We start from the raw sequence: 14,903 nt of genomic DNA on the forward strand, positions 1-14,903 counted from the left end.
TTTTCGTGGATTTTGCCAGGATACAAGGGAATTCAAAGCTGGAGAGAGAAGGTAGCTGCCTCTAGATTTCCCGTAACCGGAGAACTGGCATTTATCTGAGTCTTTCTCAAGCCCAGGTATTGTTCTGTTGTGTCAGCTGAATTTCCCCTAAATAAATGCAGAGGCAGTTACTGCACTGACATTATCCCTTTCATCATCTGTCCATATTCCCTCACTAGACTGTAAGCTTGGCGAGGACAAGGACCATGTCTGTTACTCCTGGATCTATCCGCACTGCCTGGCATATAGTGAATACTACAGAGATAGTTGTTGAGTGAACAAATGAAATACCTCCTGTGGGGAAACTACTGATAAAACTCAAGAGGTAATCCCTTCCTTCCCACATCCCCATTTTCCTTTTTCATTCAGTCTCAGAGGAGAGGAGGTGCTTTCTCTTTTCTACTAGTGGGTTTAACAGCATCGTTTTGGCCCAGCCAGCTGAGAACTGAGTTGAGCTAGCTGGCAGTCAGTGACTGCTGAGGGACAAGAATAGAGAGCAGGCTAGGGAGACCAGGCCCTGAGTGGTCTGCAGCTTTGGTTCCTGAAGGTAAAGCCCAACTGAAGTTGGCAGGATTCCTTTTCCCTATAGGCCTTTGCTAAATAACACAGCGCTGGGCCTTCTGTTCTGAAATGAAAGTGTGGGCCAAGAGAGGAAAGTCATCTCAGCTTTGTACCAGGGACTGATGGCCCCTCACTGTAACCTGGGCAGAGGGCTCCTCAGTGGTACCCACTGCTGTCTTTCTAGCCTGTCCTTGGGGCCTAGGGAGAAGAAGTGCACATCAGCCCCTGACAGGCAGAGCTGGGAGGCTCGCCCTATGCCACTGGCTGAGAACACTGGGTGGCTGCTGTTGAACCCAGCATCTGACAGTCCCAAAGGCCACACAACCAGACCCTGCTGTGGACTGTGTGCCTCCCACATGGACAAGTGAGGCCCTATGGTAGAGACCGCCTGAGCCTCCATCACTCTGCAGGTCCAAGGGGCCTCTCAGGAATCAGGGAAGGACCCAAAAGTCACGCCCAGTTTTTTTGAAACTTCTTTCCAGGCTGCAACACCTCCAATGAGAAATGGATTTGCCTTTGGAATAGCAGCAGGGTTGCAACATAAAATGTGCTCAGTGGGACTGCCAGGACACAGAAGCCTGTGCCGCTTACTTGGTGCCATTGTCCCCACAGCAAGGAGAGTACTTAAGGACAGCGCTGGCTAGGGTGGGATGACAGAAACACTTTGGCAGGCCGGGTGGGACTGGCAGAGTCACTCCCAGGGTCTTGTGAAAATGGATCCCTTTAAACAACCGTCATTTCCACACCTGGTCCTCAGCTGGGTTCCAGGCTTTTCTTTCTGACTTTCCTTTTCCGTTTCTCCCTCTTGGTGCTGTTCAGTAAGAGGTATCACTGGATGTGACGACAGAGAGGAAGACCACAGGTGACACTGACAAGGTTAATGCTGGCCTTGGCATCCTTTGACCCTCAGAGGTTTGATAGTGCAGACGGCTGCTCAGCCCCTCAGCTCCTTCTATTTTAAGTCAGTTCCTATGCTTCTCTATGTAGAACCCTTCATGTGCCTTGAGGCCACTGATCCTTTCCTACATCTGTGTTTGGTGGATTGCCTTCTAATTCCTCTGGACAGGGGCTTCCCTGGTGGTCCAGTGGCTAATACTCCGAGCTCCTAATGAAAGGGTGCCTGGGTTTGATCCCTGGTCAGGGGACTAGATCACACATACCGTAACTAAGAGTTCACATGCCACAGCTTGAAAAAAAAAAAAAAAGATCCTGCATGCCACACAAAGATGGAATATCCTGCATGCTGCAACTAAAACCTGGCACAGCCAAATAAAATAATAGTAATTCCTGTGAACAATGTGATGAGATGTAAATACAGGCTTGTCACCATGTTTGTGATGAAGAGATCATGAAGTGAGAGGGTGGGTGTGGGTGTACACAGCCCACAGGCTGCTAGTTCATCCCCCAGAAGTGTGTTTCTACTCCTCGCTCTACATCACAGGTAACCATACTGCAAACCAAGATGGCCTTAAAGAGAAAAGACACAAGCGGCAAGGCAAGCGGATGGAGCCGTCAGCATGTGAGGAGGACGACTCCTGGGCAGTCAGTTTCAACTTCCGCCTATGATGTTTGGGTGCTGGGACAAGGCAAGCCTCGGGTGTAATACATGGAATGTCTGTTCTTTGGGTCTCCCCCCTCTCCTCCTACTGTGGTTCAAGACAGCAGTATCTGGACTGGGCTGATCTGTCCTAAGGCCCCTATGTGTCTCATCACCAGCATAGCTCTGGGTGATACACCGAGTTGCCTCACTGGGAAGCCTTCTGTTGGGGGGCAGCCCTTGACTCTGTCTGATCCTAGTGATCATTCCCTCCTATCTCTGAGCCTCTTGCTGGGCTTGCATAGCCCTTCCTACTCCCACCTTCCATGGGCTCTTACTCCAGGTGGCTCTGTCAGTGCCCACTCTGATGAACAAAAGAAAAGTTTTAGCTTCATTTTCAACTGAGCCAGGACATCTGTGCATCTCTCCTAGATCACTGTACCTGTAAAGCTTTGCCTTAGGTCCCATGTGATTCTCCAATTGGTTCTATGAATTGCTCGTTTGCTGTTTTTATGCTATGCTTGTTGACCAACTCAGACGCAATGCATTGTCACCAGCATCCTTTGTGGGACAGGCCCATATGAAGGCCAGCTGTCTTTTCCACTGGCTTGGGCCAGGTAAGACGCAGTGATGTATCATGGGCTCCTGGTAAACCAGGAGCTGGAAGAAAGGGGTGAGCCTTCCTCCATGTCTGCAGGGTCCAAAGGGCCTCTGAGACATCGAAAACTCAGGCTGAGCCCTACCTGCCTTGATCATTGGAGGTGGAAGAGGCTGGCTGGCGGGCCTGGAGAAGACCATCTTCCTGGAATCCAGCAGGAGGCGGCAGTACCCCGCAATCAGGCAGGCAAAGTTGGTGGCTTCGGGCCACTCCATCAACAGCACCAGAGGCTGAGGGAGAGACAGGAGAAAACGTGAGGAGGCAGGAGGGAGGGGAACAGGTGCATGTCCAGAAGAACAACAGCAAAGATGAGATGACTTGCATAGTTATGAGAACATCCTTTCTGAACCCCACATTAAGGCACCTAGGCTGACAGATAATTTCTTCTGATTTGAGAATTTATTTATAGTCAACTCTTCCCCAGGTATCAAAACTAAATCAACCTTTAATTACACATTTAATGGACCACTTTTACTGAAACAGACTAAAATTATATAACATCACATGACTGCTGTGTGGCTGTTTGGGTTTATTGAGGCTCGGCAGATGGGCAAGCCTGCTGAGAGAACAAGGCTGAACCTGGGCGTCTATGCTAGGTTGGGGAAGATCCTTGACAGGAAGTTCCTCAAATGTATGAACTATCTCTTACTCAACTCTATAACCTGCTATGAAACCCAGAACAGCTCCCTGGACATGGACACTCTGAGCAATCCAGTCCTCACTGTGTCTTCTGGGCCACAAAGTCTTTCTGGTCTGTAGTCCTGCTCAGACCTGCATACTGTCCCCCCATTTTCCTCTATTTCCCAAAGTGCCCTCACAATGTTAACTGGTGCCACTTAAAAGAGTTCCTTGGCCAAATATGTATGTGAAACACTGAGTTAAACAAAGCTATGCACACAATTATACTTATGGGAATTCTCAGATCCTTTAATATATTAATGTGCGCTGTGAAACTTCAAGAGGAGGGCTTTAATACTGCAACTTTTTCCAATTATTTGATTAAAAAAAATCTCTTTTTATAGAACATCTCATAATAGTAGGGCTGCTTTTGGCGGAGGGTTGTTTCATTTAACCCACACTGGAAAATACTAGCATACTCTGTTGACTTCTGCTCCTGACCCTAAATCAGTCAAATTAACCTTGGGGTTAGCTAGCTGACTACTTCAAAGACCTGGCAATGATATATCCAAAAAACAAACAAAAAAACCCAAACCCAAAAAACACCAACACCTTTTCCAGAAACCTTCCCAATATCTGTATTCTTCAAGTGTGGCTTGAAAATAAATTTGGGTCAGACTGAAGCCAGCCATGAGAGTATTTTCCCTGCCATAGGGAAGTGGCCTCCAGGTAGAGACCACTGAAGACTAGCTGAAGAGGAAGCCATGGGGTCATGCATCATCTTGTCTTTTGAGGGTTTCTGGACCAAGCATTAAGAGCAAAAAGAATTAAGAGGAGGGAATGAGCCTCCTCTGACTAGTGAAGAAGCTACTGCAACAGTCCAGGTGAGGGGTGATTAGGACCCTATCAGCGGCTTCCTTGATAGCTCAGACAGTAAAAAATCTGCCTGCAATGCAGGAGACCTGGGTTCAATCCTGGGTTAGGAAGATCTCCTGGAGAAGGGAATGGCTACCCATTCCAGTATTGTTGCCTGGAGAAACCCCAAGGACAGAGGAGCCTGGCGGGCTACAGTCCATGGGGTCACAGAGTCGGACATGAATGAGCGACTAACACTTCTACTTTGAGGGCAGCAGCAGTAAAAAGGCACATCACAAACACTTGATGGAACTTGGTCACCAACTTGACTAGCCCTATTTAGCTGGACCATTACCTTGGGAACAATTCTGAATCCAAACCAGCTCAGCTTTTAGCTAAAGTTGTACCAGTCAGTTTTCTTTGCTATCTCTCAGGATCCTGAAACATAGCTTGCATTGAATATTTTCAGTTCATATAGACCAGGGATTGGCAAACATTTTCTGCAAAGGGCTAGATAGTAAATATTTTAGGCCTGGTGGGCCACACAGGCTGTGTTGCAGCTCTGCTATTACAATGTGAAAAAAGCCATAGATAATCTGTAGGCTAAACAAATGGGTGTGGTGGTCTTCTCCAAAAACTATTTCTAGAAACAAGTGCTGGTGGGTCAGGTTTGCTTCATAGTTTGCCACCTAATCTATGAGTAAAGCTACTTTCCAACTAAATACAATAGTCTGTATTCACATTCACACCTCTCAGCTTGTTTCATTTGTCAACAGAGATCTCACAGTCCTTTGGAAATTCTTCTCTGGATTTCTGTTTCCGAGAGATGACATTGTGCTCTAGTTCTATAAGCTCTGACCACATGTCTCTCTCTCTCTCTCTCTCTCTCTCTCTCGGTCTCTTCTTGTGTAACCTTCCTGGGGCCTGATGTCTCAGGCTCAGTCCTTAGGCATCAACTTTCATTTTTGTGCTAGGGATCCCAAAGTCACTATTTCTAGTCCATTCCCCTCTTGAACCCTTTTCCTATCTCAGAGCTTGTACCGTGCTGGGTCTATATCACACAGTCTTCTGCTGGATTGAATCCTATCTTAAGTTGTTTAATAGTTATTGTTCACCCAATTATACTGCACGCCACAGTAAGGCATTTTGGATTCTGCCCCACAGGCAGTGAGTTAGTGATGCTCCTATGGAACTCATTCAACACCATCAGGAATAAAACAAAAAGGAACCATCTGGAAAAAAAAAAAAAAAAAAAGGAACCATCTGTACCCAGAAGAGCAATGACTCTATTCTCCAGTGATAAAGGGACCAGGGATGAGATACTACCTTTGAATCATTGTTTGGAAGGGGTAGAGGAGATGTTTGTACCTCCAGTTAATGCATGCTTCTCAATCACCACAGAATGGTCAACTTTGTGTACAACAAAGTAGAGACAGAGGGGAATGGGATGGGGTGGTGAGGCAGGGGGAGAATAAGATCCCCTTCCTTTCTGCCTCACCCCCTGCCACCAACAGCAGAAGGATACATAGAGTGGGTGTGGATAGCTGCTACTGCCATTACTACAAGGGCCCAAGACAAGCTAGGCTGGCCTCTGGAGCATTCACAGACATCATGGCCATTGCTTCATTGTGGACCCTCATAATCTTCCTCTAAGACCAAATCTTCTCAAGGTATATGCAAATGGGTCACAAGTGTGCTGAGATCCTGAGCCCCTCAGCCTCTGGCCAAAACTCCCTCATCTGTTTATTCCAGTGGGCCATACAAATTGTGATATTTTCATGATTAGGAAAAGGTGAGAATACACTAACCTGAGGACCTTTGATAGCCTCCTGATTGGCCTGCCTTTTTTTTTTTTTTTTTTTGGCCATGCTGCACAGCATATGGGATCTCAGTTCCTGACCAGGGAGCAAACCCGTGCCCCTGGAGTGGAAGCACAGAGTCCTAACTACTGGACCACCAGGAAGTCCCGGCCTCTTTGCTTCTAGTCCCTACCCACTTCACTCCACTTCACCTCCATCTTGCTGCCTGAGCATCTGTCTAAAACACAACTCTCACTTAAAATCTTTAATATCTCATTACCTAAAATCTACTGCCTTCTAACGTCACACAAAGCCTCTCGTGACCCAACCTATGGCTTCAAGCACATCTCCCACTAACTCTGACTCCTCGCATCACTGTCCTTCACCATATGCTCCAGCAACACCACATCATTTACAGGGTGCTAGACAGGACTTGTGTCTTTACCCTCTCATACCCTAACCTATGCCATTCCCTCTGGCTGAAATGCTCCCATGCCCTGTCTACCTAGCAAGCCACTACACACTGGCTAAATGGCTCAAGGACCACACGACCCCCTGAGAGATGCAGCCATTCATCTTAGCGCAGGGCCAACATAGGTCCTGCCCTCATGGAGCTTCTAATCCATCAGGAAATAAAACATAAATGAAGGGAACTTCCTCAGTGACTAGGACTCAGCACTTTCACTGTGGTGGTCTTGGTTCAATATCTGGTTGGGGAACTAAGATCCCACAAGCCTCTCAGTGCAGCCAAAAAATAAATGAAATAATCATACAAAGGAATATGATTGTAAGGTGTGATAAGCACTATGAAGGGAAAGTGTGTGTGCATGCTTAGTCACTTCAGTCATGTCTGACTCTTTCTGACCCCATGAACTGTAGCCTGTCAGGCTTCTCTATGCATGGGATTCCCCAGGCAAGAATACTAGAGTGGGTTGCCATTCCCTTCCCCAGGGGATCTTCCTGAGCCAGGGATTGAACTCTTGTCTCTATGTATCCTGCCTTGGCAGGCAGGTTCTTTACAACTAGTGCTACCCAATATGAAGGGAAAGGAGAGAGACCTATCAGAACATAGAATGTACTGGACTGGTGGGTGGGTGGCTGTGAATGTGTGCATGGGTGACTACTTTAGGTTCAGAAGCTGGAGAGAGCTTCTTTGAGGAAATGGCATTGACTGACAAATAGAATGAGAGATCACTGGACCAAAGCACAAGCTGACTGACTGATGGACAGACTGACAACAGACTAGCTGGCTGCAAGCAGTCTGACTCACTGACGCCGTGGCTGACGAGCTGGCTGTAGGACAGGCAGAATGCCTAACAGCCTGACATCTTGACCGGTTAGCTGGCTGGCTGGTCAATGGACAGATCAGAGGCTGAGTGCCTAACTGGCTGATTGACTGAACTGTCTGCCTTCAATTTCCCCTCTTCTCTCCTACCCCCACTATGGCCCAGTGTCAGTAATAAAACAGTATGAAGGCAAAATCTTATGCCCAGAGAGGGCCAAACGTAGCCCGAGTTGGCTCAGCAAAGCACATCAGCAGCCTCTCATCTGCATCCCCATACAACCCAATCGGCTCCAGCACAGACCAAATGTAGCTCGCGAAAGGAACACAGAGGCAGTTTTTGCCAGCAGGGGTAAAAAAAAAAAAAAAAAAAAAAAAATCAAATCAGAGGCAGGCAAGCAGAGAGATTGGATAGGTTTTCTTAGAAAGCTTCAAAAACAACATTTTATTTTAAATAGGATTTTAATGATCATGACGTCTAATGTAATGCTTGTCCCGACAGAAACCACTAGAGCAATAAGGCTCAAACGTGAGAACAGGAGACACGCTGGGCCGCAAGAGTTCCTTTGGGACTTTTGTGTGATGATTTCTTTCTCCCCCTTATGGGTTTCCGTGGTAATGGGGTATGGTAATGGCCCAGCGCCATCTCAGTCCCAGACTGCTGTCTCCTGGAGAAAGATATTTGCAGACTACCTCATGTTTGCCTCACTCAGAGCAAGTAAACTAAGTGAAAACTGTAACTAAATAGGCCCAGTGAAAAAGTGAAAGTGACGGTCACATCCAACTCTTTGCAACCCCATGGATGTAGACTACCAGGCTCCTCTGTCCATGGGATTCTCCAGGCAAGAATACAGGAGTGGGCTACCATTCCCTTCTCCAGGGAATCTTCCTGACCCAGGGATTGAACCCAGGTCTCCAACATTGCAGGTGGATTCTTCACTGTGTGAGCCACTGGGGAAGCCCTTAAATAGGTCCAGGCCATCTTCAAATGGAAAAGGAAAATGGAGTTGGAGGCATGGCCAGCCCTGAAAAGTACAGCAGGGATTCATCTGACATGCTCTAGCACCACCTTCCTGGGGTGCCCTGGGAGTTTGAAGGCACCCAGCACTTGGGGATGCCAGCTAGGGAGGGGACTTGCCTTGGGGGAGGCTCAACTCACACTAGCATCCCTGAAAACAGGAAAAAATGGGAAATCAGAGGCCTGGAGGAGTAAGGATACAAGATGGTTGTCCTTGAGTCCCAACAGGAAAGGCTAATTGTAATAATCAGCCAATTTGGGGGCAAGGCAGAATATCACTTTAAGGCAGTGGTTCTCAGGCCAGATGCACATTAGAATCACCTGGGAAGCTTTAAAAACTTATCTACTCCTGACCTCATCCCCAGAAATTCTGGTTTTTAAATGGTTTGAAAAGAAGGGCCTGTGCAGCCAGTGGCTTTTAAATCTCCATATGTGAATCAAATGTGCAATCAGAGTTGACTGCCTTAAGTGAACAGTCTCAGTTATTAAGGCCCTTCCAGAATATTCCCAAATCAGAATAGCACATCTAGGGGAAAATGGCCAACTCTGGTTTCTAACTTCATGTTCCTTGTTCAGGAAGTTCAAAGAGTCTTTCCTCAGTGTACCTCATGCAGTGGTGTGCTGGTAAATGTTTAACAACCAGTTCTCCAAAGTTCTGATTTGTAGCGTTTACTAACTTTCCTGGCATACATACTCCCACCATGGCTGCTTTCCAGTTATCAATATGACCTCACTGAATGCAGAGTTGGGAGAGATACATATGCCCAATCAGCTCTTAAGTGCCTGTGTGAGTTGGGTCCAGCATGACACTGGCCCTACGGAGCCCAGGAAGTCACCCTCCAGTGCAGAGCTTCCCAGACTGTCTTCCCAAATCCTCCTCCTTGTGCACATATATGGGAGAGGTGCTGCTCAGTAACCAGAGATACTGCTAATATAAAGTGCCTCCTGGAAGCTTCCTTAATCCCCCAGCCAGAATTAATTTTACCCTCCTCTGTATCTCTGTATTCTAACATGGTCTTCCCATGTTAAGAATCTGGCAGCCAATGCAGGAGACTCAAGAGACACAGTTTCAGTCTCTGCATAGAGGAGGAAATGGGAACCCACCCCAGTATTCTTGCCTGGGAAATCCCATGGACAGAGGAGCCTGGTGGGCTATAGTCCATGGGGTCACAAAAAGTTGGATGTGACTGAGCACGCATGCATATACTCTAACATGATCTTGCTACCTCTTCTAAGGTACCTCCTTTGGTATGCATATAAGGGTGTACTTCTTTCTCTCCTACAAGACAGTAAGCTTCTTGAAGGCTAGGAGCTATGTTTTTTTTTTTTTTTTCATCTTTGTATCTCCCATTGGGTTTAGTGTCCTTCCAAGCAACAGTAAATTCATAGTAAATGATTGTCTAATGAAACCTGGATCATTTTGTCCCTCAGCCTTCCTCTTTTCCTCCGACCAGTATATCACCAATTCTGCCAGTTTACCTGAGAAAGGGACACTTCCCTGTCCATTTCATAGGGCACTAACTTGTAAATAGAGATGCTCATGTCAGACATCACTGAACACAGATGCGTCAGATTTTATGTTAACAGAAGTTGGGTTGCAAATGGAACATTTATCAAAGAAATTACACTTTAATGGAGTAAATGAGAGCTTCCTATTAGAAGGAATCTTAGTTTCCTGTTGCTTCTGTAACAAATTAAACTTAGTGATTTAAACAGTACATGTATATTCTCTTATAGTGCTGGATATCAGAAGTTTGACACAAGTCTCAAGGGTAGGCAGGCCTGCATCCCTTGTAGAGGCTTTAAGGGAGAACGGGTTTCCTTGCCTTTTCTGGCTTCTAGAGGCTGTCCACTTTCCTTGGTTCATGACCCCTTCTTCCATCTTCGAGGCCAACAAGGTTGGGCTGATTCCTTCTCACATCACATCACTCTGACCTTCTCTTCTGTCTCCCTCTGCCACTTACAAGGACCCTTATGTTGACACTGGGCCCACCTGGATAATCCAGGCTAATCTATTTATTTTAAAGTCAGCTGACTAGCATCTTAATTCCATCTACAACCACAATTCCCCTTGCCATATAACATAGTGTATTCACAGGATCTTGCGCTTAGGGCATGGGAGTTTTAGGGGAGGGGTATGCTTCTGCTTACCACACATGATAACCCTTTTGACAAAATAGAAACATTTTAATGTAAATTAGAATTCTCCTGTGGTTTCTCATATGCATTTTATCAGTGCCTCTAAGCAGAGCCAATCTGATCTATCTACCACTTGATGGCTGTATCATCTACCTAATGATTTGCTGCTTCTCACTCAGCAAAGCATAACCTTCTCATACCCCGCTCCATGCACCAACAAGATGTCCTGTTTACCCTGCAATGTAGGGTCTCACCACTTCACCCAGCCACAGTGTGGACCGTCTGTGAGCCGTCTGCACAGCACCATGGTTCAGTGCATTCAGGATACAGGCAGCAGGCAGCAAGGGTTAGGTATAAGACCTCTGCATTGTGTGTGTAAGAGAGAAATGTGTATAGGGATATGCAAGCAACCTTACTGATTCTATGTTTCACCCTCACTCTTGTCCATTATCACAGCTATTCCTCCAGTTCAGACCCTGCCCTGGTCACTTCACCCTTGTACTTGCACTACTTTCCCCCCTCTGCCTCCCTGGCTTCACACTAGCCTTGCAAACGTCTATCTGGTACACTGGTCCCGGTCAGCTTTTGGCTTGTCATTCCTCTCTTCAAGGGCCTACAGTGGATTCCTAGTATTCTAACACATTGAATTTCAATTCCTTGGACTGGCCTTTGAAACGTTTCACCAGCTCGTTCTACCCACCCCCAATCTCTCTCCAATCTCTTCTCATTATTCTCCTCTCCAGCCAAGCAACTATGCTTAACGACCCGCACATATGGCTTACTTATTTCCGTGCTTGCTCTCTGTCTGTGAACACATCCCACTTCTCCTTGCTAATCCATGCCTATCACTTCAAGATCCAGCTTCAAACACTCTCATGTGGGAAGCAAGTTCTGGTTAACCCCTTCCTCTTCTTTTGTTCCAGGTTCCACGCCACACTTAACCACAAAATTGACTTCATATGAACTTTTCCTTAATGCTGTTTTGCATTGGCAAAAATAACAGGTTGCATTTGTTGAGTACTTACTCTGTGTCAGACAGTGTCCTAAGATATTTTACCTCATTTTCTCATTTAATCCTGAATGACGACCTTTGGAGACAGGCACTCCATTTTGCAGTTGAGGAAATCAGTGTTTAGAGAGATTAAGACACTTTCTCAAGGTCATACAGCTAGGAAGTGGCAGAGCTGAGATTTGAACCTGGTCCGTCTGATTCCAGAGGTCCATACATGTTCTGATGTGGTATGATTAAGGCAAGTCATGTGCCTTTGTGAATCTCCCCAGTAAGAGCGTGACCCCTCCTGGGTGGCATTCATGCCCACAACTGTGGCCAGATCACTCCTAGAAATGAGAGGAGGGTTCCTCACTCAGGCAACACCCAGCAACTCTGCTGGGGCTGGTTCCTCCCAGAACCACGGATGCAGAAGTCAGTGGTTCTCAAACTTGGCTATGCTACAGAATCACCAGGGAACTGAAAAAGAAAGAAATCCTGATGCTCAGGCTACAGCCTGACCAATTAAATTGCAAACTCTGGGAACAGGGTCTAGTCATCTACATTTAAAAAAAAAAAAAAAAAAACTCTCAAGGAAATTCTGTTGTGTGGCCAATGTTGAGAATCACTCGCCAAACAGAGGAGACTCAGTTGGAAACCCGTTTCTCAGTTTTAAACCCTTTTAATTTCTCAGGAAGCCATATCTTCCCTGTATGACCCCCACTTCCCTGTCTGTTTGGCTTTTCACCCAACAACATCTGAGGAGGGCAGCAATCATTGGTTGAGGAAGTGGCCACAAGCCAATCAAATACTGGCTCTGGGAAGGTTCCTAAACCAATGGAAAGCCTGTGAATCACAGGTGGAAAAAATTAACATATTAAAGCTTCCTGGGTTTCACAAAGACAAAAATAAATAATTTGCTCTTTTAGAAACAACAAACATTCCACCTCTTAATCTGCTAACAATATCTCCCCCTGGGAAATCCTTTAAGATTAAGAAAGGAAACTTGCACCTCCTCTAACAGATTCTGCCAGCTGGCAGGCAGGCCTGCCCCCCATCCACACTGGGTCACTGTGTGTTCAAACAGGAGAGCCATAGAGGGGGCGGCTGATCACGGCTGCCAGATTCTGTACAGGAGACAGCTGCTTGCCAGTCTGAAGGAGCTGATCTATGGGAAAGGTTGTAAGATTCTAGAAGAACTTGACTCTGGAAGGTGAAATGGGGGTGAGGCTCTGCCTGCTCCCTGTCCCCCCAGGACCCCTTGGTTCTGTCCACACACTCAGACACTCCCCTCCTACACGAATCCAAGTGTGTGCGCCTATGGCACCCAACTGGTGTGCATACATCCCTTCAGCCTCGGGGGAAGCCAGGGGGGCCTGGGGAGGCCAGAGTCCCTGGGGCTGGTCCATTTACCCCAATGCCCCACATGAATATCATGTCCTATGTGTGCTATGACATGAGGACTGGCAAGAGATGGCCTGGGGGTAGTTCCAAGTTCCCCAATCTCTGTGCCCATTGCTAAAAACCTCTCACGGGTAGATCAGACACTTTCTAGCCTTCCCTAGCATGGGCTGACCTTAATAGGGGGTCAAGTGCCTCCCTGGTGGATCAGTGGTAAAGAACCTGCCTGCCACTGCAGGAGATTCCGGTTGAATCTCTGGCCTGGGAAGATCCCACAACTGCTGAGCCTGTACTCGAGTCCAGAAGCTGCAACTACTGTGCCCTAGAGCCCATGTTCCACAATGAGAGGCAATGAGAAGCCTGTGCACCAAAATGAAGAGTAGCCCCCATTCATTCCAACTAGAGAAAAGCCCATGCAGAAAAGCCCGTGTAGCAATGAAGATCCAGTACAGCCCATAAATAAATAAATAAATAAATTTTTTTAAATTGCAAAGGTGATTAAAAAAAAATGAGGTCAAGATAGCATGTCCCAGAGGGTTGAAAAGAGGAAAAAAGATAAGCCCCCAAAGGCCCAGGATCTGAATCACTTCAGAATTACTGACCCTTACCTCATGGACTGAAACTGTTTGTCAAGTTTACTTCTTCCTCTCTTCCCCAGGCCTGTTCCTGGGAAGGAACCCCTTGAAGCCGGACTTACCTTGGCATCCATGATGCTGGTCTCCACCCGGGCCACGCCCTGGTTCTCCCGGAACAGCTGGATCTTGCTGATCTTGCTGAACTCGGACAGCACAGTGGTGAGGTTGGTTTTGAGGTCAATAACATGGCTGATGCCGTGACGGGGTCCCACCAGGAGGGTGGTGGCTGACTGCTTCTCATCCTGGGGCCCCAGTGTGGTGCATAGCATTCACAGAAAGAAGGGCAGAGGAAGTGGGGCAGAGGAGGTGGAAGGCAGAAAGAGAAAACAGACATTGGACTGGTTCTTCTGGGAAATCTGGGAATATCTGGCACTCAGGGTCAGGGCAAGAAGACAACCTTGAGGAGAAAATGGTCTGGGATGCCCCTGTTCCCAGGACAGGGCCCTGGATCATTGGTCTAAATGGACACATTAGCTTCAGTAGCAGGGAGAGTGAAGTGGGCAGCAACAGGGCTAGTTCTAGCAAAATCATCAAATAGGTGAGGTCTGTTTTGGTTCCTTTGAAATACCCTTATCCTACTAAACCCCGGAGATTTTTCCATTGGTTGCCTTGGGCCACTCAAGGCTCCCTTGGTGCTCTGTCTGAACAGGTGGCATCCTGTGTTTGGTCTTTACCCTCCCCCACCAACAGCTTGCACTTCTCACCTGGTGCTAAACTGACAAAGTAAGCTGGAGGGGGATCGCCCTCCCTAGGAAGCCATTTGCCCTCTATAACAGGCACTATGGGCTTCCCCAGTTGACTCAACAGTAAAGAATCCACCTGCAATGCAGGAGATATGGGTTCGATCCCTGGGTCAGGAAGATTCCCTGGAGAAAGGAATGGCTACCCACTCCAGTATTCTTGCCTGGGAAATCCCATGGACAGAGGAGACTGGTGGGCTACAGTCTATTGGGTAGCAAAGAGTTGGACACAACTAAGTGCACACACATGTAATAGGGACCACAGTAGTCTTATCCCAGAGGAATGATCTATAAGAATTTCAGCAGTGGACTTCCCAGGATCCTCAAATCCCAGTACGTAAATGGTCACCTCTCTGCCTGATGGACTGGATTCCCTTAAGTGGTCCTGACAGGCTCCTTGGTGCCATCAAGCCTGAGCCCTCTGCCGGCCCATTCCCTGGCATTAGCATCACCCTAAGGAACCTCTTCCATCTGTTCTAGACACTTTGATAAGTGGCTTTCCATCAGTGTGCCCCACGAGCATGACAGTGTGTTCCCCAGAGCATGACAAACACCTGGATCCAGTAAGCAAATGATTTGAATTCCCTTTCACAGAAGCACACTAGGGTAAACTAGCCTGGGGCACAGTCTTAG

At 47.2% G+C, this 14,903-nt stretch overlaps 1 protein-coding gene across 1 annotated transcript in view; it reads right to left on the reverse strand.

Moving 5' to 3' along the window:
• FRMPD3 (FERM and PDZ domain containing 3) overlaps positions 1 to 14,903 on the reverse strand; it is a 46,734-nt gene that overhangs the window by 14,073 nt on the left and 17,758 nt on the right. The window contains exons 8-9 of the mRNA XM_065915570.1: positions 13,593 to 13,772; positions 2,881 to 3,025 (exon numbers count right to left, since the gene is read on the reverse strand). Coding sequence (XP_065771642.1) covers positions 2,881 to 3,025; positions 13,593 to 13,772 — 325 coding nt within the window. The remainder of the gene's footprint in view (positions 1 to 2,880; positions 3,026 to 13,592; positions 13,773 to 14,903) is intronic.

Source organism: Muntiacus reevesi, chromosome X (assembly GCF_963930625.1).
Source record: "Muntiacus reevesi chromosome X, mMunRee1.1, whole genome shotgun sequence".
Classification (NCBI taxonomy): Eukaryota; Metazoa; Chordata; class Mammalia; order Artiodactyla; family Cervidae; genus Muntiacus; species Muntiacus reevesi.